This window comes from Carcharhinus amblyrhynchos, chromosome 1, assembly GCF_965287045.1.
Source record: "Carcharhinus amblyrhynchos chromosome 1, sCarAmb.v2.hapA, whole genome shotgun sequence".
Classification (NCBI taxonomy): Eukaryota; Metazoa; Chordata; class Chondrichthyes; order Carcharhiniformes; family Carcharhinidae; genus Carcharhinus; species Carcharhinus amblyrhynchos.
In genome coordinates this window covers 62,978,674-63,005,667 of record NC_137324.1, presented here as the reverse complement: position 1 = coordinate 63,005,667, position 26,994 = coordinate 62,978,674, and the positions used below count along the sequence as shown (strand labels likewise).

At 39.2% G+C, this 26,994-nt stretch overlaps 1 protein-coding gene across 5 annotated transcripts in view; it reads left to right on the top strand.

The window, feature by feature from the left end:
- The window catches only part of dhx29 (DEAH (Asp-Glu-Ala-His) box polypeptide 29), a 92,595-nt gene that overhangs the window by 44,652 nt on the left and 20,949 nt on the right, over positions 1-26,994 (top strand). For all 5 annotated transcript variants that reach the window (XM_080185905.1, XM_080185885.1, XM_080185924.1 and 2 more), the window contains 10 exons: positions 7,972-8,556; positions 10,040-10,183; positions 10,587-10,763; positions 12,740-12,880; positions 16,106-16,250; positions 18,917-19,037; positions 22,054-22,138; positions 22,750-22,838; positions 23,122-23,250; positions 26,670-26,745. In XM_080185905.1, the coding sequence (XP_080042031.1) occupies positions 7,972-8,556; positions 10,040-10,183; positions 10,587-10,763; positions 12,740-12,880; positions 16,106-16,250; positions 18,917-19,037; positions 22,054-22,138; positions 22,750-22,838; positions 23,122-23,250; positions 26,670-26,745 (1,692 nt within the window). The remainder of the gene's footprint in view (positions 1-7,971; positions 8,557-10,039; positions 10,184-10,586; positions 10,764-12,739; positions 12,881-16,105; positions 16,251-18,916; positions 19,038-22,053; positions 22,139-22,749; positions 22,839-23,121; positions 23,251-26,669; positions 26,746-26,994) is intronic.

Sequence of the window (26,994 nt, the reverse complement as noted above, 5' to 3'; positions counted from 1 at the left end):
ATAGTCCTTCCTACCATTCTTCCTACCAAAGTGGACCACCTCACACTTGCCAACATTAAATTCCATTTGCCATTTCCTGGCCCATTCGCCCAGCCTATCTAGATCCTTCTGCAGACTCTCCACACCCTCCGCACAATTTGCCTTTCCCCCAATCTTGGTGTCATCAGCAAATTTCGACACCCTGCACTCGGTTTATGGTAGGATGAGAGAAGAATTGGCGAATGTGGACTGGGGGAGTGCGTTGGAAGGTAGGTCTGCTGAGGAGCAGTGGAGGATCTTTAAGGAGATCTTTCTTGGTGCTCAGCAGAAATTTATTCCGATGGTTAAAAAGGACAGTAGGAAGAGAGGTAATAAGCCGTGGATAACGAAGGAGGTGAAGGAAAGTGTTAAATTAAAAGCGGAGGAATTTAGAGTTGCTAAGAGCAGTGGGCGAGAAGAGGATTGGGAAAGGTTTAAATGTCAACAAAGATTGACAAAGAAGTTGATAAAGGAGGGTAGGAGAAGCTATGAGGCTGGGCTAGCACTTAATATAAAAAAGGATAGCAAGAGTTTTTATAAATATATAAAAAGGAAGAGGCTGGCTAGGGTGAACGTTGGTCCTTTAGAGAATGAGAAAGGGGAGCTAGTGGTAGGGGATGGGGATATGGCTAAGGTCTTGAATAACTTTTTTGTTTCTGTCTTCACGGAAGAGGACGTGAATAATTTGCCGGGTGTTAGCGATGGAAAGGTGGTAGGAATGGAGGGTCTTAATGACATTACTGTTACTAGAGAGGTGGTGCTCGACAGACTGGAGGGGCTGATCGTGGACAAGTCCCCAGGACCGGATGGAATGCATCCGAGGGTTCTGAAAGAAATGGCGGAGGTTATAGCGGATGCCTTGGTGGTTATTTTCCAGACGTCGCTGGATTCCGGGGAAGTGCCGGAAGATTGGAAAACGGCTAATGTTACGCCGTTGTTTAAGAAGGGTGCCAGGCAAAAGGCGGGGAATTATAGGCCGGTTAGTTTAACGTCTGTGGTATAGATGTTAAGCAAAGTTAGAACCTGACTCATCTGTAGTGTCCACTGTGAAAGCTAAATGGTTAAGTCGCCTAACAGGAATTACCCTGTGAAACCAAACATCAGTAAATAATGTTTTAAGGAGGAGAAAGGGGGAGAAGGTGATAAACTGTAATTTGAAATACAGTTAGTACCTAAAACATGAATGTACTTCAAAATTGTTTTCTGTGAATGTTTCTTTGAAAAGATGGTTTTTCTGTTTTCCTGCTTGGTTTCCTTAATTTTCTTCCGAGGAAAAATAGTTGAAATTGTGTTGCCTCTCGTTTCTTCTTTAATATTTGTTCACATCAATCGTGACAGCTTTGAACTGACTTTGGGATGCTTTTGTGAACTTTTTGGTTTTTATGCTTCCAAATCGTGACCATGAATATTAGAAAATTCAGTTGAAGTTGTAAAGGTCCATTTGATTTTTTTGAGAAAGGTAGTTTCAGCTTGCTGCCTTGTTTCAAGTGTTTGAGAGGAAACAAAGATTGTAATCCTGTTAAATAATGGCAATTAAAATTGTCGCCCTGCCTCCTTTGGAAACCATTTACTGCAATGATGTGTAAGACATGAAAATTGCAGTGAATCTCTTGAAGGGCATTGAGAGACCTTCTTGAAGGAGGTCACCTTGCAATGCCTGGATTTGAGAATGCATGCAGACCAGTGTTCAGATAGGCTTCAAAAGAACCCTTGAGAAATTTGTAAATCTGTGTACTCTTGACTTAAGATATGCTGCATCTGTCAGAAACCCTCCCTATATTCTCAATATATTTGAAACGTAATGGCAGGGCAGAGCTCTGTCTTGTATATAAAATCGTAGCCGGGCAGTCGAAGCACATATTGTCAGTGAATAGCTGCTATATAGTATGTTTATACTTGTACCCTGAAGTTCCCCTTCCCTCCCCATTCCTTTTTGCTCTTAAGACACATGCATGGAGGTGTGATGTTGCTCTTAATTGTATCACTCATGACGCAATAATTAAACAAATTTGCTGCATTAATCCTTTCGGGCAATGAGCTCCAGTTTCCTACCACCCTCCGGGTGGAAGAAGCTATTCCTCAATCCACTCTAAATCTGCTGTGAAGCCCAATGAGAATATATGTCTTAAGATCACCTCTTGTTCTTCTAAATTCAATGAGTACAAGCCCGACTTTGTTAACCCCCCCTCATTTAAAAAAAACACTCCATACTTGGGATCAACCTCCTGAACCATTTTTGATTGCCTCCAATGCCTGTATATCTCTCCTTATAAGGGGACCAGGCTTTGTATAACTGGTGTCTTGTATAGTTTTAGTAAGACTTCAAATTCTCCTGCATTGTATTCCATGGACCAAGTTTTTGCCCTCTCCCTTAATCTATGTCGCTCTGTAGTCTTCATCGCTTGCCTTCCCACCTTTATTTTGTCATCAGCAATCTCTTAATACATTCACTATATATTCATACAGTAAATGCATTCTATGTTGTAAATAATTGTGGCCCCAGCACTGATCCTCATGGCACTCCACTAGTTGCAGGTTGCATTCTGCAAATGCCTCTTATCCCAACTCTGTCTTCCATCAGTTAGTCAGTTCTCCAGTGTGGTAATATACTACTCTCAAAACCATGGGCTCTTCCTTGATTAAAAGCTGCCTTTTGTGCTAACCTTATTGAGCGCTTTTTGGAAATCCAAGTATATTACATCTAATGGTTTCTTTGTCTTTCCTGCTCATTACAACCTCAAAGAATTGCAATAAATTTGTCAGGCATGATCTCCCTCTTCAAGCCATGCTGACTTTGCTTGTTATGTTATGCATATCTAAATGCTCTGCTATTACATCATTTATAATGAACTCTAAATTTTCCCAGGCCAGATGAGAATATAAGAACTCGGAGCAGGAGTAGGCAATTCAACCCCTTGAACCTGCTCTGTTATTCAATACAATCATGGCTGATTTCACCTCCACCTTCCTGCCCCACTCTCCAATAATCTTTCATCCCACTACTAATTGAAAACTTATTAAAAATGCATCTCCTCAAATTTTAGTGTTATGCTGTCCACGGTAATCTGGGGGCAGAGAATTTGACAGATTCATGACCCTTTGAGTGAAGTAATTACTACTCATTTCTGTTTCAAATGTACCACCTCTTCACCTGAAACTATGGTCTCTTGTTTTAGAATATTCATTAAGGGATAACTCTTCACCTACTTTGCCAATCCTCTTCAGCATTTTATATACTTGAATTAGATCTGTTCTCATTCTTCTAAACTCCAAGCCTAGGCCTAAACTGCTCACAGCTCAATCTCTCTTCATAAGAGTAGTCCTTCATCCTTAGAATCAATCTAGTGAACCTTCTCTGAACTGCCTTTGATGTATTTGCATTCTTCCTCAAGGGGGATGAAAACCACACAATACTTCAGGTGCTTAAGGACAGGGAGCCGAGCCTCACCAGTAGATCTCACAAATGCCCTATACGGTTGCAACAGCACTTCCCTACTTTTTATACTTCATTCCATTTGCAATGCATGCCAAAATTCCATTTGTTTTCCTTATTCCCTGCTGCACATGCATGCTAACTTAGTGATTCATGCATAAGAGCACCCAGACCCCTCTGTGCTGAAGCATTTAGAAGTTTCTCTTTATTTAGACACTGTTGCCTTTTTAATCCTTCAACCAAAATGGATGACCTCACTTCTCCATTTCAAATTCCATCTGCCAAACTTTGGCCCATTCATCTAACCTATCCATATCCATTTGTGAATTTATTTCCTCATTGCAGCTTGCTTTCCACCTATTTTGTGTTATCTGCAAATTTAGCTTAGAGTTGTTTGTTTTTTTTTGGTCTGAGGGTGTTACGTTGGCAATTCCCCAATCCTCTGGGACTTCCCCAAATTTAAAGATTCTTGTAAGATTATTGCTAGTATCCCAGTGCGGTTACTATCTCTGTAACTACTTCCCTTAATATCCTCAGTTGCAACCCATCACAACCCAAGGACTGATTGGCCTTTAGCCCCAATATTTTCCTTGTTACTTTTTCTCTAGTGATATATTTATTTCCTCCTCCCCTCGCTACACACATGCCCACCACACCCACCTTTTGCCCCTTGATCACTTCGTATTTCTGGATTGCTGTTAATGTCTTCTACCATGAAAACTAATGAAAAGTATTTATTTTATTCCACTGCCAATTCCTCATTCCCTGTAATTATTTCCCCCAGTCTCATTCTCTAAGGGGCCCATGGCTTATGTTCACTTTTGGCTCTTTCTTTTTATGTATTCAAAGAAGCTCTTACTGTTTTTTATATTACTTGTCAGTGTACCCTCATAATTACCCTTAAGTTTAGCACACTTGTTTCTGATCCAAGGAACTCAATTTCAAACTAAATGCTAAATACTCTGGTCACTGTTTCCTAGGGGAGCTTTTATTTTAAGATTGTTTATTAAACCTGCCTCATTACTTGTTAGATCCAAAATAGCCTGATCCTTGATTGGATCCACAACATCTTATACTAGGAAACTGTCCAGAATGCATTCTATGAAGTCTCTCTCTTGCTCTCATTATTTCCCGATTTATTCTCCATCTTCCAGTATAGCTGTTATTTGGAGGCCTTTGGACTACTCCACCAATGTCATCTTCCCATTGTTATTTCTTACCTCCACCCATTTTGGATTCTATATTTTTGATCCAAGATCATTTCTTGTTATCGTGCTTCTTCCACCTTGTAATAACAAAGCTACCCAACTACCCATTTCTTCCTGCCTGTCCTTACGAAAAGTCACGTGCATCTGAATATTTACTTCCCAGCTTTGACTGCCTTGTAACCATGTCTGTAATGACAATATGATCAAATCCGTTAACTTCAGTTTGTGCCGTTAATTCATTTATCTTGTGCTAAATACTGCATGCATTTAAGTAAAGAGCCATTAATTTTACCTTTTTTACTGTTTTCTTTTTCCCCCTCCCTTTTGACCCCATTTGTTGCTTTTTTTAAAAAAAATATTTATACACTCTGGCCTTTCATGTCATGCTCTCAGTATCATTACCTAAATAGTTGTCTTGCAATGCTGCCTTAACCTTTTGCTTTGCAAGCCTACATAACCCCTCTCCAGAAACAATGCCCTCCTGTATTTAATTTAAAGCCCACTCTACTTCCCTAAGTATGTGATTTGCAAGAACATTGGTGTCAGCATGGTTCAGATGTAGATCGTTCCAATGGTACAGTCATCACTTTGTCCTGGACTGAAACCCACTTTTCCACACCTAGCCTTAGAGCCAGGTATTAATCTCTCTAATTTTATGTACCTTATGTCAATTTGCACATGGCTCAGGTAATAATCCAGAGGTTATAACATTGGAGCTTTTGTTTAGTTTAGTGCCCAACTTCTTAAACCGCTCCTTGTGCTAACTGTGTCCTTGGTACCTACATGGATCATGGCATTGGGGTCCTCCCACGCACTGCTAATCTCCACCGCCCCAGAATGGGACTTGAGGATGTTAACTCTTTCTCTCTCTCCACAGAAGCCACTGTATTTTCAGCACTTTGTTTTTATTCCCGATCTCCAGAATCCACAGCATTTTGCTTTTTATTCTATTTTTAAGACAGTTTGAGATAGAAACATAGAGAAACAGAAAAACTGGAGCAGAAACAGGCCCTTCAGCCCACAAATTGTGCTGAACATGTCCCTACCTACTTGGCTTACTTATAACCCTCTATGTTACTAAGTTCCATGTATTTATCCAAAAGTCTCTTAAAAGACCCTATCAAATCTGCCTCCACCACCACTGCCGGTAGCCGATTCCATGCACCCACCACCCTCTGAATGAAAAACTTACCTGACCTCTCCTCTGCACCTACTCCCCAGCACCTTAAACCTGTGTCCTCTTGTGGCAACCATTTCAGCCCTGGGAAAAAGCCTCTGAGAATCCACTTGATCAATACCTCTCAACATCTTATACACCTCTATCAGATCATGCCTCGTCCTTCGTCTCTCCAAGGAAAAAAAGACCAAGCTCTCTCAACCTGTCTTCATAAGGCATGCCACCCAATCCAGGCAACACCCTTGTAAATCTCCTCTGCACCTTTTCTATGGCTTCTGTAATGAGACGACCAGAACTGAGCACAGTACTCCAAGTGGGGTCTGACCAGGGTCTTATACAGCTGCAGCATTATCTCCCGACTCCTAAACTCAATTCCTCAATTAATGAATGTTAGTACACCATATGCCTTCTTAACCACAGCCTCTACCTGCTTTGAGCGTCCTATGAACCTGGACTCCAAGATCCTTCTGATCTTCCACATTGCTAAGAGTCTTACCCTTAATATTATAATCTGTCATCCTATTTGAACCGCCAAAATGAATCACCACACTTACCTGGGTTGAAGTCCATCTGCCACTTCTCCGCCCAGTCTTGCATCCTATCTATGTCTCGTTGCAACTTCTGACATTCCTCCAAACTATCCACAAAACCTCCAGCCTTTGTGTCATCAGCAAACTTAGCAACCCATCCCTCCACTTCCTCATCTAGGCCATTTCATAAAATCATAAAGAACAAGGGTCCCAGAACAGATCCCTGGGGCACTCCACTGGTGACTGGCCTCCATGCAGAAAAGGCTCATCTACAACCACTCTGTGCCTTCTGTGGGCAAGCCAGCTCTGAATCCACAAAGCAACGTCCCCTTGGATCCCATGCCCCCTCACTTTCTCAATAAGCCTTGCATGGGGCACCTTGTCAGAAGCCTTGCTGAAGTCCATATAAATTACATCTACTGCTCTTCCTTCATCTGTGTTTAGACACATTCTCAAAAAATTCAATCAGGCTCGTAAGGCATGATCTGCCTTTGATGAAGCCATGCTGACTATTCTTGATCATACTATACCTCTCCATATGTTCATAAATCCTGCCTGTCAGGATCTTCTCGATCAATTTACCAACCACTGAGGTTAGACTCAGTGGTCTATAATTTCCTGGGCTATCCCTTCTCCCTTTCTTGAATAAAGGAACCACACCCGCAATCCACCAATTCTCTGGAACCTTTCCCGTCTCCATTGATACAAAGATCTTCGCCAGAGGCTCAGCAATCTCTTCCCTCGCCTCCCACAGTAACCTGTGGTATATCCCATCCGGTCCCGGCGACTTATCTAACTTGATGCTTTTCAAAAACTCTGACACATCCTCTTTCTTAATGTCTACATGCTCAAGCTTTTCAGTCTGCTGCAAGTCTGCACTACAACCACCAAGATCCTTTTCCACTGTGAATACTGAAGTAAAGTATTCATTGAGTACCTCTGCTATTTCTACTCGTTCTATACAAACTTTCCCACCGTCACACTTGATGGGTCCTATTCCTTCACATCTTATCCTCTTGCTCTTCACATAAATTGAGCATACTCACTTGTGTCTCCAAATTACCACATGATCACTTAGTTATGCTCACTGAGTAGCTGCCAGAAGTAAGAACGTTAGTTTATTTTTCTTCGTAGTTTGGGATTTCCAGACCATTATTCTGTGAAGCATTCTTTTCCTTCCCTTTGCTCTAACTTTCCCACAACAGTGGTGTTCTGCCGGAACAAAAAGATAATTTTCTGTCAGGTTGCTGATATCCTGAAGCTAGCCATAATGGAAAAGCACAAAACCAGTGCGAGATTACTTTTCCTTTGACTTCTGTGGAAATATCTCCTCTTTTACAGGATGTTTAAATATTTTTGTCAACTTTTTCCCCAGTATTAACTCAGTGGCCAGTTGTTATCCCAAAACAAATGCAGAAATAGGTACGACTGTTCTCTCTTGTATCATATTGTGAAATTATGGAAACAAAATACAAATCTATTTAGAAGCTATCTATTAAGTTTTAAAAAAGCTCTTGTCTTCAGAGTTTGAATGTGATTATTGTGTTCTTAACTATGCAAAATGACTACTTAAGATTTTAGCCCTTTTTTTCCCAAAAATTTCAGGCTGTACATCAGTTGCTCCCACCTACATATAGGCAAGTATGGATTGAATGGAGTGAAGCTGAAAAGGAGAAAAAGGATAAAAGGCAGATGGAAAGGAATAAACCACGTGAACAATTCATTGCTAGACTGTTAAACACATTAAAACAGAAACCATCCACTTATATTTCACCAACAGCTGAAGATCCAGAAGACTCCTGGGAGAATTTGATCACTGACGATGAATTTAAAAGCCTGTCAATTGATAAAGAGAAGACTGATAATTTGGACTCAGCAAAAGTTATCTTAAAAAACTTGCAAAGTTCCAACAAGTTTCAGAAACTTTTGAAAGACAGGCAACTGTTACCTGTCTTTCAACATAGAATGCAAATACTTGAAACTCTGAGAAGGCATCGAGTTGTGGTTGTTGCAGGTGAAACAGGCAGTGGGAAGAGCACTCAAATACCCCAATTCCTTTTGGAAGACTTACTATCGAGTGAGACTACAAAATGCAATATTATTTGTACCCAACCTCGAAGGATTTCAGCAGTGAGCCTGGCAACAAGAGTTTGTGAGGAACTTGGTTGTGAAGACGGTCCTGGAGGAAAAGTAAGCTATAACATAGTTATGAGGTGAATTGGGTCATTTGGAAGAAAGAAAAATCCTAAAAAAAATCTTAAAACAAGAAAAATCCTACATCCTTTTGGGAGTCCTGTATTTTTTTTCTCATTTTAATTGAGGGACCAAAGTGAAGGTACATCATGCCTGCAGAGATCATGAGCAAATTTAAGTTGTGATAAATGCTGATAGGTTTGGGCTCAAGATGATGGGAGGAATTGAAGGCTAAAGTGTGTTAGGGGTTGTACATTTAAGTTAGTACTTGCATTGAAACTGCCATGGTTTTGATTTCAATGTAGCAATATGTCATGGAGTGTAATTTGGAGTTCAGAAGGAACAAGAGGGAAAGCTCAAAACCGTGCAGTAATTTTTGGATGGGTGTCCATTTGGGATCAACCCAATTTACCAGTCATCAAGGTTTGAATGAGACTTAAACCCGCAGGGCAAGACTAGATGTTTCAGATAGCAAACTCTAAAGAAATTTGTTCAAAGAGAAATATGAATTGATTCGAGGGTTACAATATAGAATTGGTCAAGTTTGAACATATACATCCCTATATGTAAACCCTCAATTTTATTCCATTAAACTATATGCCAATAATCCAAATCCTCCACTTTCTACATGAGGCTAATCTCTAAGTTGGGCCCCTGAACAAAATAGAAGAGGCAAGGTTTTCATAATTGTCCTTGGAGGAAAGAGTTGGGGACTTGACTTTCGAATCTCCTTGAGTTTTACATTTGTCGATGACAGTTAGGTATTGTAGTCCCAAAAGATAGGGTTGAAGTTTTAAAGCTAGCTCATACTTTGAATTCACTGATCCCAATTAAATAAGAAATTTCAACCTGTTAAATCTCCCATGTCATTGTTGAAATTTTGTGTGATGATTTCATTCTTGTCATATGTTGCCATTCTGATCCTGTTGAGTTTTTTAAATCCTTCCTGCCACTTGTTGGTGTGAAGAGAGAAAATAATCTGGTTCTCTCCTTTAGTAGTTTTTTTTTTGGACTTCCATCGCTTGACCAAGGCACAAAATTTGCTTTTCAAGAAGATCTTGTGTAGAAATCCTTTAAATACATGCCTGTACTCTAAAAGAAAGTTGTCATTTTGGGGCTTTCTCCAAGTAAAACGTACTGCTTGGCTTGCCAAAATGTTTTGTTTTAGAATGCTGATGCACTTGAATAATACTGTTAGCTTCTTACTCCTCTTTTTTTCAAAGACAGGACAGGGTGACACATTTCAGAATTTTGCCCTAGAAATTTTTTAGCCAGGTTGTTTTCGCTCCCATAGAGTAAAATCAGTTGAGGAGAATCAATGATGGGCAAATTGTTGATGCCTAGAGATGAGCCAGATTTGGCATAGCACAACACTTTTTAATTTTTAGGCTAGATTTACTACGAGTTACTTGTATCTGGAACATCATTTTCTTACTAAGAAGCATGCTTCTGTAATTTGGATTAATGTCTCCATTTGTAGAACTCTCTTTGTGGTTATCAAATCAGACTGGAAACAAAAGTTGGAGAAATGTCCAGGCTTTTATATTGTACTACTGGTGTTCTTCTCCGGAAACTGCAGCAAGATGCGCTTCTTACCAGTGTGTCTCACGTCATTGTGGATGAGGTAAGTAGACTTGGCTGTACTTGGTCCTGAGTAATAAAACGCACAATGCCGTTATAATTGGAGAAGTTTGTGTGGGTTAGGTGCAAATTTTGAATTCCAAAATTTACAACTAAGTGATAGAACTTGGTGCAGTCCTATATTACATGTTGCTGTCATTCACTTGATATGCTGACAATGTGCACTTGCAACATGCCCAATTAGCTAACTTTTCAAAACCAGTTGCAGCTTTGATTTCTTAGCTGGATAGGATTAATTAACAGTTTAGAAGAATTCTCTGTTAATTTTTGGTTTTCCACTGTTGCATAACATTGTCATGTATGCTTTAACTATAAGCCTTGGATCAAAATTAATTGGTTCAACCTGTTTTTAAAGCACATTTTCTGATTGTCCCTTTATGTTGCAGGTTCACGAGAGAAGTGTGCAGTCAGATTTTCTGCTAATTATCTTAAAGGAGTTAATGCAAAAGCGTTCCAATCTAAACCTAATTTTGATGAGTGCAACTGTGGACAGTGATAAGTTTGCTAAGTACTTTGGACATTGTCCTGTTATCAATATCCCTGGAAGAATTTACCCGGTAGAGGTGAGGATGAAGAATGAAAACATAAGGTTTCACTTTTATGAATGTTGACACAAAAACTGGGAAACAGTGTTGTGTTAAAGATGATCAAAGTTCAAATTCACTAATGCCAATCCGCAAGAGTTTTGAAAAATTCTTCTTCAACTCAATAGAAAACAGCAAAAAGATATTTATTGAAGATTATTGCATTATAATGCAACCATGTTGTATAACGTTGATTACTTGGTGTCCGTGAATGACATACAATAATAATTTCTTCCAAAAACACTCAATACTGATAGAATGCCCTAAGAAACTGTGACGTGAATTGTTAAGATCAAGCTTTCCTCTGTAGAATTGCATATCAAATAAACATTGAACCAAAGGATACCATGGCATGCATTCCTCTAGCGATGGCGATTTCAAGTACCTATCTCATCTGAGATCATTAGCTGAGAATCATTGATTCATCTCTCAAGCAACTTCCATTATCTTGTACTTTATAAGCATCCACGTCACCATCTCTTAAAAACCTGCAAATTCAAGCATCAGATTGTACATTTAACATGAATCTTATAAATGCTAAACATTTGTGAACTTGCACAATTCTCCGAGAAGATACTGAGCTATTTATTTTGAATGAAAACAACTTTGCCATAATTTTGATCAGTTCAGAGATGTGCTGGTTTGGTGGAATGGCTATACTAAATTGCCCCTTAGTGTCCCAAGATGTATAGGATAGAGGGATTAGAAAGGAAACTTTGGGGTTATGGGGCTGGGCCTCAGTGGGATGCACTTCTGGAGAAGTGGTGCAGACTTGATAGGCCGAACGGCCTCCTTTTGCACTGTGGGGATAGTGTGGGTTTATGCACAAAGTAGATTGCCACATAATATTTGTGATGTTGGGTGAAATAGTGAACAACTCAACCTTTACTGCACATGCAAAGTTTGTGCTAACTTTCTCAGGAGCATATGCATTGCTAGTTTAATGCTTGCGTAGATGTAAAAAATGATTCCTATAAATTTACCTGAGTTTGCAATGAAAATGTTGTGTGTATGGGACGGAAATCTTTCATAGCTCTATCTTAGAGAATTGTACAAGTTCACAAATTTTTAGCGTTTGAGATTAATGTTAAGTGTACAATCTGATGCTTGAATTTGCAGGTTTTTAAGAGATGGTGACATGGATGTTTATAAAGTACAAGATGAAGAAAGTTGCTTGAGAGATGAGTCAATGATTCTCAATGCAAAAAAATATGAAATGAACTGAACTTTAATCAACACCATTGGAATCATCTGCAAGGAAATGTGATCAGAAGCATGAGCAGCCACAAGGGAAATAAACTGCAATAGTTAGCAAATCACATCCATTTCTAGCCATAACAGCCATTTGGTTCTGGGAACTACTTGCAATAACAGTTACCATGGTTTTGCTAGTCTTTTACTTTGCTAGTTCTTAAAACACATGCAGAACTTTTGGTCAATGGCTGTTCTTAAATCATATTGGTTGTTTCAGCTGCTTTCTATTAATTTTAATTGCATCAAAGTTCATTTTTAAAGTATCATGGTGTGAAAACTTGACAAGTGTGCTCTTGAATCATCACAAAGAAAATATTGCTTCAGTATACACAATGTTACCACTGCTTTATCTATCACTTATATTCTTTAATTGCAATAAGTCTAATGTCTCTTACTCCGACGTTCATGTCAGGTCAAATTGAAATTTGACCCCTAAAATCTTTCCAATATTTAAAAAAAACTCCTATATCCTATTTTATACTTTTGTATGTAAGGATTTGCTTTTATGCATATTTGTGTCATACACTTGTGTAATCTGACAAACCAATTATTCCATATTTTTAGGAATGGGCCGTTTTTGCTATTAATTATTTTGTGGACTTACTGATATTTTCTGAACTATAGATACCAGTTAAATTTAGTTTCATGATGTAGATCAACTGTCTTATCTTTTAAATTTCCTCCTCCAATTTTATGTACAGGTTTTTCACATGGAAGATGTGGTGGAAGCGACAGGCTACGTTTTGGAAAAAGATTCTGAATATTGCCAACAATATTTGGAAGAGGAAGAAGAAATCAATCTGACTGTCACTGGCAAAGGAGGAAAAACCTTTCAGCATCAGGTTGTTCAGAACACTATTAATTGTTAGTTGAAGCAGTATTCTATATCATGTGTTCAAAAATATTGCAGAACAAAAAGTCATCTGATTTTCGAACTAGTGACGTAACCATTGGTGAAATTAAGTCATGCAGCCATGTAGTTTAAATAAGAGTTTTCAGCTGTATTTCTACCAGTTGTTAGAATTAACTGTTTCAATTCAACCAGGCAAGCTCCTTTACATTATTGCAATCTGAAGGTTTTCTCCGTTTCCTTCGTCTTGTTGCCTGTCGCTGTTCAGACACTTCCATAGAGGTACACAGTGCACTAAAAGGCCCTTTAGCCCATCACATCTGCGCCAGTCTAAGACAAAGCATCCTTAAATCCATTCTCCAGCAGTTGGCCCAAAACCTTGTAAGTTCGCTTCGCAGTTGCACTTCTAAATACTATTAAAATGTTATGAGTTTGTCTACCTCCGCCACTCTTTGAGGCAGAGATTTCCAGTTTCTCACCACCTTTTTGGTGAATACATTTTTCTTCACTTCTTCTGCCCCTCCTAAATCCATGCATCTTAGTCATTGATCCCTCCACCAGGGGAAAGGTTACTTCCTACTCTATCTACGTCCCTTTATAATTTTATACATGTCAATCATCCCCCCCCCCCCCCCCCCCAGAAAATTAACCCCAGTTTATGCATTCTCTCTTCATAGAATGAATGAGGTGAAAAAGATTGAAGACAAGTGTAGGTCACTTACAGTCAGAAACTGGGGAATTTACAATGGGGAACAAAAATGGCTGGCCAACTGAATATGTACTACGGTTTTGCCTTCACAAAGGAGAACAGAAATAAGATCCTAGAGATGTTGAGGATCACATGGTTTAGTAAGGGAGGACCAGAAAAAGATCAGTATTAATCAAGAAATGGTGTTGGGGAAATGATGGGCTTGAAAGCTGACAAAATCCCTGGGGCTTGATGATCTACATCCTAAAGGTACTTAAGGATGTGGCCTGAGAAATAGATGCATTGGAGGTCATCTTCTAAGATTCTATAGACTCTGCAACAGATTAGAGGGTAGCTAATGTAACCCCATTATTTAAAAGAGAGGTTGAGAGAAAACAGGGAATTGTGGACCAGTAAGCCTGATGTCAGTAGAGGGGAAAATTCTCAAATCCATTATCTAAGATTTTACAGCAAAACACTTGGAAAACAGTGGCAAGATTGAGCAGAGTCAGTATGAACTTATGAAAGGGAAATCATACTTCTCTAATCTACTGGACTTCAAGGATGTAACTAGAAGAATTGATGAGGGGCAGCTAGTGCTTATTTGGACTTTCAAAACTCTTTCAATTAAGTCCCAAATAAGAGATTAGCATGTAAAATTAAAGCACATGGGATTGGGGACAGTGTATTAAGATCGATAGACACTGGTTGGCAAATAGGAAAGAGTAGGAATAGATGGGTCTTTTTCAAAATGGTAGGCAGTGACTTGTGACCTTCTAATGATTTAGATGAGGTAATTAAATGTAATATCTCTAAATTTGCAGGCGACACAAGTTGGGTGGGAGGACTTGCTGTGAGGAGAATGCAGAAATCCTTCAGTTTGATTTGGACAAATTGACTGAGTGGGCGAATGAATGGCAGATGCAGTACAGTTTGGATAAGTGAGTGGTTATCCATTTTGACAGCAAAAATAGGAAGGCTAATTACTGTTTGAATTGCCATAAATTAGGAGAGGGGGAATATGCAATGGAACATTGCGGTATATGAGTGAAGGATGAGATATATGGGTGAAGATTGGGTGGCACAGTGGTTAGCATTGCTGCCCCATTGTGCCAGGGACTCAGGTTAAATTCTGGCCTCAGGTCACTGTCTGTGTGGTGTTTCCAGGATCTCCCCATGTCTGTGTTGCTTTCTTCTGGGTGCTCCAATTTCTTCCCACAGTCCAAAAGTGTGCTGGTTAGGTCGAATAGCCATATAAAATTAGCCCTTTCCTGTCCAGGACTAGCAGGTCAAATATGTGGGGTTATAGAGAGAGGGCCTGGGTGGGATTGTTGGTGCAGGTTTGATGGGCGGAATGGCCTACTTGTACACTACAGAGATTCTGAAATTCTATGACTGGAACGTTAATGTCCTATTACACCGGTCAAAGAAGGTAAGCATGCAGGTGCAGCAGGCTGTTTTTAAAAAAAAAGGGCAAATGCTATGTTGGCTTTCGTAACGAGAGGACTTGATTACTGAAACAAGAATGTTTTGGTTATAAAGAGCCATGCTGAGGCCATGCCTGCAATGTTGTGTGCAATTTTGATCTTTTTAGCTGAGGAAGAATGTTCTTGCACTTGAGAGAGTGCAGAGAAGGTTTACCAGACTGATTGCTGGGATGGCAGGACTGATGTATGAGGACAGATTGAGTTGGTTAGGGTTGTATTCACTGAAGTTCAGAAGAACGAGAGGAGGTGGAATCTCATAGCTATAAAATTCATACAGAACTAGAGGATTATCCTGATGGTGGGCATATCCAGAACCAGTGGTCACAGTCTGAGGACACAGGGTAGACGATTCAGGGCAGAGATGAGGAGGAAGTTCCTCACCAGAGAGTGGTCAGCCTGTGGAATTCACTACCACAAAATAGTTAAGACCAAAACATTGTATTTTTCAAAAACCAATTAGGTATTGCACTTCGGGCAAAAAGGCTCAAAGTTTCTGGAGAGAAGGTGGATCAGCCATGATAATGGTGAAGCAGGCTCCAAGGACCAAATGGCCGCCTCCTGCTCCTATGTTCTATGTTTTAATGACATTTGTACAAACTTATGAATGGGTCTACACCTCTGGGGACAGAAAGGGATCCCTTTGACTGTTCCTTGTTTGGCCAAACCTGTTGTGAACCCGGTTGCATCGGTGAGGTATTAATATTTAGTGAGAGAGAATTGTGACAGGGGACATGGAAATGTGTGCAAATGAGGTTCCCGCCTTTTGGGCTTGAACCTCGATCACCAGCAAGGGGTGGGAAAATCGAGAAAAGCAATTTCTTCAGCGAGAATCTTGATTCTCTTCAAATGTTGTGCCCGCATTGCTGATCTTGCGTGTGGAGAGTGCGGGCTCAAATTCCTTCCCATTGTATTGACACGAGTGGTTTTAAACAATTGTAAAATTTCAATTTTGAATGTTTTTTTCTATTGAAATCTCTTGTTTGCTCTCCCTCTCAAACACCATATCTGCTCTCGAACTGGTCACTCTTCATATCTATTTCAGGATTATTTGGTTAAAGGAACAAAACCTGTGCATAATGTGATACTTGACGCTGATAAATACAGTAGTCGTACTGTACATGCTGTTCAGTACATGCATCCAACTAAAATAAATGTGGATCTCATCTTGGAGCTCATTAACTTCTTGGGTAGGTAAAGAAAATTCCAGTCTGCATCTGTGCAATGAATCTGTTTCTCTTCACAGACACTTATGAATGAAGTGTGTGTTTTTATTTGGTTTCCAACAGTCTAAAAAAACCTCTGATCGTTTTGGCTTACTTAGTGAAAATTAAGCAGTTTTGGCTTTTCAAAAAAAGGTAGAAACTAAAGTAAACATTTAAATGTTATAGAAACTTCTGAAGTGACAGAAACAATTTAAATAATTCCTAGAATTATAGTATGGTTACAGCAGAGGAAGAGGTCATTCTGCCCATGTTCTGAGATGGCTGTCCAAAGAAGCATTCAGCTTGTACTATTCGCCTGCTTTTTCCACCTAGCCTTCCACACTAGAACACATGAAGTAGGAGCAGGAGAAGGCCATCAGACCCTTTAATTCTGCCCCATCATTCATGGCTGAGCTATACTGGTCTCTCCTCCTTTTGTGTGCCATTTCCCCGTAGCCCTCTATTCCTTAATCTATCAAATATTTAACCACCTCTGCTTTAAATACTGCTAATAATCCAGCCTACACCATTCTTTGGGTCAGATTTGTCCTCACATTCTTCCTCTTTGTAATGATCCAATTCCTTATTGAATGTCTCGATTGAACCTGCCTGCTCTACATTCCAAGCAAGTGCATTCCAGATCCTAATCACTCACTACGTGGAAATGGTTTTCCTCATACAGCCATTGCTTCGTTGGCGGATTACCATTAGTCTTGTTCTTGATCCTTCCACTGATGAGAAGTTTCTTATCTGTTCTGTCCAGACCCCTCACGATTTTATATATGTCTATCAAATCTTTTCTCTATCTTCTGTTCTCCAAAGACATCCCTTCCCAACCTCTCCAATCTATCTAGTAACTAAAGTTGCTTATCTCTGGAATTTTTTTGAATCTTTCCTGTGTTCTCTTCAATTCCAGCACATCCTTTCTAAAGTGTCCCAAGAACTGGATGCAGTAATGACGCCAAACCTGTGTTTTAGTTGTCCTTGCTTTTGTACTGTTTTGTTTGTAAAGCCTAGGATACCATATACTTCATTGACTATGCTCTTGATTTGTCTGGCTACCTTCAATGATTCAAGAGCCTATATATCCAGCTTCATCTGCCCCTACATTCTGTTTAGAATTGTACCATTAGTTATGTTGTCCAGTCTTGGTCATTATATTAAAATGACTCAACGCCAATCTTCTCTGCCATCAATTTCATCTGTCACTTGTCAGCTCATTCCACCAACCTATACGACCATTTAAAGTTTTACACTATCCTCATGATACTTCCAAGTTTTCTATTATCTGCAACTTTGAAATTCCACCATGTGTACCAATGGTCAACCCATTACTGTGTATAGAAAGAAAGGGTTCTAACATCAGTCCCTAAAGAATTCCACTTTAAATCTTTCTGCAGGCCAAAATGCAATCTTTAACTATTACTGTCTGTTTCCTGTCACTCAGCTAATTTTGTATCCATGTTGCTACTGTCACTTTTATTTTGAGCTTCAACTTTGCACACAGGTCTGTTGTGCAGCACTTTATCAAATGCCTTTTGGAAGCTCTGGTGGACCACATCAACACCAATATCCTTATTGGCCTCCTCTGTTGTCTCATCAAAATACTCAAGCAAGTTGGTTGGGCAGATTTTAATCATTAACAAACTTATGCTGTCTTTCTTTAGTTAATCTGCATTTGCCCAAGTTCCATTCAAAAAATCCTCGCTGTAGTTACAGGGTTAAGTATAGGTGGAGATGATCAAATATTTTCATAATTCTTGTGCTATAAGGGTCTCTGGGAAGCAAGTGGATGGATTTAGACAATACGATAAATCTGAATATTACAGCTTCGGTTTGTACACTGCATTGGTATCTGTATTCAAAATTAGATGCAGCGGGCAAATGCACATGCAAATGGAATGCATGATTGAGTTTTTAAGGGGCTAAAATGCATTCTATTAACCTGATTATGGGACTGAAGTATTTTTATTTAATATGTAGCTAAACGATTGTTTGCTTGAAACAGCATATGAGCACATTTTAAAAAAATTGGAGAGAAAAATACCAGAATCCATGCAGCATGGTTATGGACTTGAAGTTTATGGATCACTGAAAACCAAGCTGAAAAGCAGTAAGAATAATCAAGTGTGGAGGTGGCAAAAACCAGTATGATGGTTTCAGTGTCTAAGGGGTTAAGGTGTGGATGGTGGTAAGTAAATATTACAAAGGTGGAATTAATTTGGTTCTAGAATTCACAGTTCAATCCAGGATTGAACAGAATGTTGAGGTTACACATGATCTTGTGCAGCTCAAGACAGTGAACGAGATGGAATTAGTGACAAGGGAGCAAAGCTAGTGATGGAGGTTGAAGTAATGGCTTTGCTATTTTACATGTTGACAAGGAAGAAGATGTGATTTGTCTAAAATTTGATTTTGGCATGCAACCTGGAATGATGGAGGTGATTGCGGGGAAATGATGGAAAAGGAAACCTGAATGTCGTCATTGTAAATGTAAAAGCTGAGCACTTATCTACAGGTGGTTGTATTGAGGCACATCACAGAGGAAAGGTGGTCTTTGTGGAGGTTGGAGGTGACATTCACATCTTGCAGTTGGCTAGAACTTTCAAAGTAATGTTTGTTTAAGTTGATTGATTTCCATTTCCTTTCAGAAAAAAATGCCCTTTTCAGAGCGATTCATGGAGCAGTGTTAGTTTTCTTACCAGGTTTGGCTTATATTCAGCAACTTCATGATCTTTTAACTACAGACAGAAGGTTCCAAGACAGGAAAAGGTACATTTTTTCCTCCATTTATGACATTATGAATTATTTACTATAAGTTTAATTTTATCATTGTATTAAGAAATACCAGCACAAGAATTGTGAAGTACTAACCTCCTTTATGTTCTAAATATCCACTTATAGTGCTGTATACAATGCCTGCTCCACTAGTTGTTTAACCCACAGCTTTTTGCAAAGCCACTTATGTGAGGGAGAGTAGCCCTGGAACTGGTATCTAAATATTTAGGTGGCTGACAGATTGTAATTAGTCCTGCATAGGTCCTTCTGTTTGCTGAAGGCAGATTTCTGTCACACAGCTTTTGAGGATACTCTGTGAATACATTTTCCAGAGGCGGGGTACATGAAGACAGTTTGTGTATCTTGGTGGTGACTTTGTAAGGATTATGGTTTTGAGATATAAAACTCCTCTAATTTAAAAAAAAACTCCTAAGATCCAAATTCTTAATTTCTGACACTAGGATCCTCCATTGTGTTTCACCTAAAAAGATACAAGTGACTAATATTTGTGAATTAAGCAGAATTTATTAAGTAAAATGTTGATATTCTTAAGCAGTGAAGACAGCCGGGTTACTCTTTCCTCAAGGGCCTAAAATTCCTTACATACTGACAGCACAGCTGAAGTCTGTTTTCTTCTGTCTCGGAGTAATGATGAACTATGTCTCAGTATAGCATTGAAACAGTGATAAAGCTATGCCAGCAAAAACACTAATTCTTCAACTTTTATCGTTCACTACTCATTGTTCAGCACTTTTTTTTTAAGAATGGTCCAAATCCACTTCTTCTATTGGCTATCAGGTGCATATCATCTTGTGTCACTCTACTTTGGCAACCATCACTTTATGGGTTGTAACCTGAGACATCAGTCTATAACTTAGTTCCCCAGACCCCAGAATTTTGTTTTTCCATTGCAACCAAATGACCTTTTTTTTTTGAGGCTTGGGTAAGATGATCTGTTGGAGAGTCGGTGCAGATTCAGTGGGCTGAATGGTCTCCTTCTGCACTGTAAGATGTTGTGATTTTCTTTTGATACAAAACGATTATGAGTAAAGTCACATTATTTCGTCAACGTATTTTAACGCAATTCCCACACCAAAGCTATTAATATCAACAGTTAGGAATGCTTATCATAATGCCTGAGAAATGTTTCCTCTGGTACAGATCAATTAAAGCAGTGCATTTTTTGCTTAAGTGCAAACGTCCACCCTAAGTTCACACCATTGAGCTTAATGCTGTTAACAATTCTTTCAAAGCAGAAGAACCCTTCAATTCAGATTTATGACACCATTGGAGTCATAAGTTCATCAATACTGCTTTCAAACTTCTCAATTATGTTGATAATTGTCCAACAGAAATTCAAACTGATCATTTTGAAAGTGGCTAACTTAAGTTCATTAGTTCACCTCAGACGAATATCCTTGAAATATATTATAGAAAAAAACACCTTGACTGTTAGAAAGAGACAAGCAATTGTAACAAGTTCTGGATCTCCAGCTAATGGAATGAATCATTGTCCACTGGATTATAATGAATGCCAATAGTGTGGTAATAAGAATGTGGTAATGTATCTTCCTCATTTATCATGACACGGATCAGCTCCAGTCTCCCAGATTGCCTGCATCCATCCACTACAGTGCTTATGGTCCATATTCTTCCAGAGGCTATATTTGGGTGACAAGTTATTGCAATGCACCTTGTAGGTGATATACACGGCAGCCACAGTGCACCAGCTGTGGAGGGAGTGAATGCTTGATTGGTGGAAATGCTAATCAAACAGGCTGTTTTGTCCTGGATGATGCCACCCTTCTGTTGTTGGAATAGACACGAGTATCCTATCAGGCTCCTTACTTCCTGTGGACAAGCTTTGTGGAGTCAGGAGGTGAGTTTCTCGCCATAAAATATCAAGCTACCTTCCTGCACTGGTAACCATAGTATTTATGGGGCTGATTGACTTAAGTGTCTGGCCGATGATGACGCCCAAGGTATTAATGGTAGAGGATTTTGCATTTATAATCCTGTTGAATATCAAGAAACAGTGGCTAACCTCATGTTGGAGGTGATCATTGTCTGATTCTCTTGTGGTGTGAATGTTCCCTACTATTTATCAAGTTGCTGTCCAGACCTTGCTGCATGTTAGTTTGGACTTTTTATTCACTCAAAGGATGAGGGCTTCGCTGGCTAAGCCAGCATTCATTCTAACTACCCTTGAGAAGGTGGTGGTGTACAGCCGCCTTGAATTGTTGCAGTCTGTGTGGTATAGATGTACCTACAATGCTGTTGGGGAGGGATTTCTATGATTTTTGACCCAGCAGCAATTATGGAGCTGAGTCCACAAAAAGAGCAGCCACGATCTTACTGAATGACAGAGCAGGCTCGAGAGGCCAGATGGCCTACTCCTGCTCCCAGTTGTTACGTTCTTATATTTTTAAGTCAGGATGGTGTGTGGTTTGGCGAGGAACTTCCAGGTGGTGGATAAAAGCAAAATACTGCGGATGCTGGAACCTGAAACAAAAATAAAATGTGAGAAAATCTCAGCAGCTGTGACAGCGTTTGTGGATAGGGAATAGAATCAACGTTTTGGGTCTGGATGACCCTTTGTCAGCTCTGAGATTTTCCGTCACGTGGCGTTTCTGGTGTTGGACTGGGGTAGGCACAATAAATAGTCTCTCAACACTAGGTTCAAGTTCAACAGGTTTATTTGGTAGCATGAGCTTTTGGAGCACCATTCCTCCATCAGGCGAGTGGCGTTCCGAAAGCTCATGCTGCCAAATAAACCTGTTGGACTTCAACCTGATGTTGTGAGACTACTTACTGAGATTTTCCAGCATTTCCTGTTTCTATTCCAGATGGTAGTATTCCCGAGTGGTTGCTACCCTTGTCCTTCTAGATGGTGTGGATCACTCGTATACTTCATTATGGCTTGGATGAACTTGATAACTTGAGCAAAATAGTCAACTGATTTTCTTTTTTAAATGTCATCTTTGTACAAAATGTGTTTCTACATCTGTAGATACAAAGTGATTGCTTTACACTCCATCCTTTCATCTCAAGATCAAGCTGCAGCCTTCACAGTTCCCCCACCAGGGGTCAGGAAGGTAAGACTTGTTTTTTTAATCAGACGTTTATCCTAATTATAGAGTCCCAGTTTCTTCAGTCTTCATAACTGAAAGGGCAACAAAATATTGGTATTTCAATTAGTTTTAATGGCTGTAAATGCATCATAGAATCTTAGAATGTTTAAACCATGAGGAATCATTTGGCCCACCTTTAAGATCTTCTCAGCTGGTCCAACTCTCCATCTCCATGGTCCAGAAAACTGTCCAATTCCTTTTGAAAGTTCCAATTGAGTATGCCTTCACAGACCTCTCCAAATGGTAATATTTTACTATGTAAAAAGGGTAAATTATTCATTGGACCGTTCCCAGCCCCTCACCTGCTCTTGCAGCCATAGTTTTTATGTGATTCACTTAAGTTTCTGATCAATGGTAACAGCCAGATTGTTAACATATGGGCCTGAATGGTCATGGTATTAGTTCTGTGGTTGAAAAATGTATACATTCTCCAGGAAATTATAGCATTTTATTGTCAAGTTTCCATTTATTATAACTTCCGGCTACAGAAAGGTGGTATAAGGTGAAAGTCAGGGGGATAGGGAATTAAATCCTGCAATGCTGAGAATTTGATTGTTTGCGCCTTTAATTTTCAGATTGTTCTGGCAACAAACATTGCAGAAACGGGTATCACAATACCTGATGTAGTTTTTGTCATTGATTCTGGAAAGACTAAGGAAAACAGGTTTGTTTTTTAAACACAGGCTAAATTATAACTTTCATGATTCATTAAAACATAGTTCTTGAACATATGAACTATCTTAGTGTTACAAATCTGTATATTTACGAACAATTCTCAGTTTTTCATTGGTAAAATGCTGAAGTATCAAATAGTAATCTGTTCAGCAATGTATGATATACAGTCAAATTGCATCAATATTAAATTATCTGGGCACTGAATGTCTTGCGTATTTTTTTTAAATGACGATGTGCTTGTGTAAATATACATGTATTTGAAATGTTTGTAGGTATCATGAAAGTAGCCAAATGAGCTCATTGGTGGAGACCTTTATCAGCAAAGCCAATGCTCTTCAGAGGCAGGGTCGAGCTGGACGTGTCAGAGAAGGATTCTGTTTTCGTTTATATACCCAAGAAAGGTGACCGCTTAATCTGTAATGTTATTCACGTCAAGCATGGTCAAGTACTCTTATCGAAAATTTTAATGGTTAAAAAATTCTTTGATTATTTTCTGAAGTTTGTAGTTGTAACAGTGTAGCGTTTCTCCCATAGTATTGCTTCAGGACAAGCAGAGCAGCTATGTAAGGAATGGAGCGGTTAATTTGAGTTTATTTACTTGGTATGAAAAGAAATACCAGAACATCCATTGGGAAGGGGAGAAAGACATTGGGCCAGGAAACAAGAAGAGGACGAGAAGCTGGAATTGAAATGAGGAGGGGATAAGTTTGGCTTCTTATAACTTGATGTTTGGGTGTTGATGTTCCTGGGACAAATTTCAGAAATGGGGGCTTCACTTTGAGGCTGGGATAGTGGATGTACAAGCTGGTTCTGTGCAAGATATTACACACTAGTATAATCCTTATATATTACAAACCATTTTTTATATTTTTGTGATTTTAAAATCATACATCTGTATCAAATATGGAATCATAGAATGATAAGAACACATCAGGCCATTTGGCCTGTCATGTTTGTGTCAGCTCTCTTCACCAGTTTCTCAGCTCATCTCTCACTATTGCCTTTTCCGTGCTGCCGTACAAATCTTTTCTCTTCACATACTCTATCTTCCAGGGGAAGCATTTGGGATCCTAACCATTCGCTGTATGAAATTAGTTTTTCCTCATATTGCTCCTGGTCCTTTTGCTAATGACCCTGTGTCCTTTGCTTCTGCCAATGGGAACAGTTTCACCCCTTCTACCCAGTCCAGACTTCTAATGACTTTGAACACTATCAAATCTCCTCAGCATTCTGTTCTCAAAAGAGAACTGCTTCAGCTTTGTCATCTTTTGTTGTGAACATACTGTGCATCCTTGGTAATGCCTTCAAGTCCTTCCTAACATGTGTTGCTCAGAATTGGATATACCATTTGAGGCCAAGTAAGCATTTTATAAAGGTTCATCACAACGTTCCTGCTTTTGTACTCTATGCCTCCTTTTCATAAGGCACAGGAATCCATATGCCACACTAACCACTTTCTACCCTACTCCCTGTCAAAGATTTGTGCACATTTACCCTTGGGTCCCTCTGCTCCAGAATTGTATCATTTGTTGTCTTTCCTTGTTCTTTCTCCCAAAACGTATCACTTCATACTCTCTGCATTAATTTTCATCTGCCACATATCCATCATTCCATTATCACTATCCTTATCACAGTTCACCATGTTTCCAAGTTTCGTATTGTCTGTAAATTTAAAAAAAATTTCCTGCACACTCTAGTCTCTAATTAATATAGATCCAGAAAAGCACTGGCCCTAATACTGACCTTTGGGAAACCTCACTAAATACCTTCCTCAGACCTAAACACATCTGTTCATTGCGAATGTGTTTTCTGTCACTAAGCAATCTCAAATCCATGCTGTCATTGTCATTTTATGTTCCATGGGCATGAACTTTACTAGCACTTTACAAACTCTTCTCCCTCTGTGCCCTTTATATTATAATCCCAGTCATATTATGATCATTAAAAACCTCATTTACAGTGACTACATTATTTTTGCACCTCATTGTAATTCCTTTGCAGATCTGTTTCTCATTGCTGGGAAGCTGACAGAATGCACCTAGCAGTATAATGATCCCTCTATTGTTTCTGAACTCCAACCAAATAGATTCTGTTCTCAATCCCTCTGGGTAATTCATTCTCGAGTGCTGTAATATTATCATTGGTTAATTCCTTTCTTTCCCTGTCGCGAATATCCTGTATCCAAAAATATTTAGTACGCAATCCTGCCCTTTTGTTTTGAACCAGGTTTCTGTTTTGGCAGATGTTACACTCCAGTATGCTATCTGCAGCTGAGCAACTTTATTTGCTACACTCAGTGCATTCATATTGTGATTTCTGTGGAGGCTGGTAACTTTTAAAAAGAAATTTCCTAATTATTAACAGAAAAGACCAGGCAACAAGGTTTCACATTTTAAAGGAAAATAATTTTGACAGAAGGAAAAAATAACAACTGCTATTAATTTAACACCATTTATCACATAAACCAAAAATCCTGAATAGAATGCTCCGCTTTTTCTTTTCAATTTCAACTGGCCTGTGCAATTCACACTATCTCCAGATCTGGTCCAAATACTCTGCGCTCGCAGCGCAGAGTCGCTGAACAGAGACTGATAGCCAAGTTCCGCACACATGAGGACGGTCTCAACAGGGATCTTGGGTTCATGTCGCACTATCTGTAACCCCCGTGACTTGCCTGGGTTTGCAAAACCTCACTTACTGTACTGTCTGGAGACAATACACATCTCTTTAAACTGTGATCAGTGCTCCTTCCACTCACATTATCAGCCACTTCAGGTCTTGAACAGCAGGTTAGGTGTAAAGATTCGCATTCTAATCAGTAATCTCTAAACTGTCTGTGCTTTATATGCTCTGTCTGAGGCCAGAACTCTCCATTCACCTGACGAAGAGGGTGTCCCTCGAAAGCTTGTGAGTATATTATCAAATAAATAGGTTGGACTAAAACCTGGTGTTGTCAGACTTTTTACTGTGTTTACGCCAGTCCAACGCCGGCATACCCACATCATTAATTTTTGGTATCAGTGATGAAGATTTAAACAGAGGGGACATGTTTAAGAGGTTTGGAAATGATTCAGTAAGATTAGTTGTGTGGTTGATGGTCATGATGAAAGCTGTAGACTGCAGGACTACTCAGCTGGATAGACAAGTGGCAAATAGAATTCAATCAGAGAAGTATGAGGTAATGCACTTGGAGAGTGCAGTCAAGGCAAGGCAATACACAGTAGTGTACGGAAAAGAGATGATGAGCAGAGAGACCTTGGAGTTGAATGTCTGTGAAGTTAGCAGTATAGGGATATATTGTAGTTAAGAAAGCATAGGGAATAATTTGAGGCATTGAATACAAGAATGTTAGAATTCTATAAAGCACAAGTAGCTTAGTTCGCCAGTATAATTGTAGTACCCTCATGAAGAGTTGATCACACTAGCAATGATACCAAGCAGATTTAAGTGTTTAGTCAGGAATGGAGAATTATAGCTGCGCGGGAGGATTAGATAGGCTGAACCAAAAGCCAAGTGTTGGAAATACTCAGGTCAATCAGCATTCATGGCGAGCAAAACAGAGTTGAAACTTCAGGTTGTGACCTTTCATCAGAACAGATGGTATTATTCAGACAGTAGTTATTTGTTGAAATCAATTTGTATTACTGCTTTAAAACATAAGCTTTTATTTGCACTCTAGATCTGCTTTGAAAATGCTGATTATATTTGGGATTCGTCATGGTGTTTCTAGTATGTGCACCCACCTATTAATAAAACTGTTTTCATTTTATGTCTGGGCTCATATTTTTAAAGAATGATATAGTTTGCTCTATTTCTTTAGATATAACAGTTTCATGGATTACTCTGTGCCAGAAATTTTACGAGTGCCACTGGAAGAACTTTGCCTTCATGTTATGGTAATATTTTCTTGCATACAATTCAAAGTTTTAATGATGGCTGAGAGGACCCTTTACTGTGCAACCAGGGTATTGTGTCTACATTAGATGTAAATAATGTGTATGTAAAGAATGGCTTTGAAAACCAAGTTATTGAAATGTGCAAAGCTAGTCTTCAATAATTTTTCTTAATCATATTAATGTGGCTAAAAATAGAGAGGAAAGTTGGAGCCACCTGTTAAAATCTAAAGTTTTATGGAGCAGTTGTTG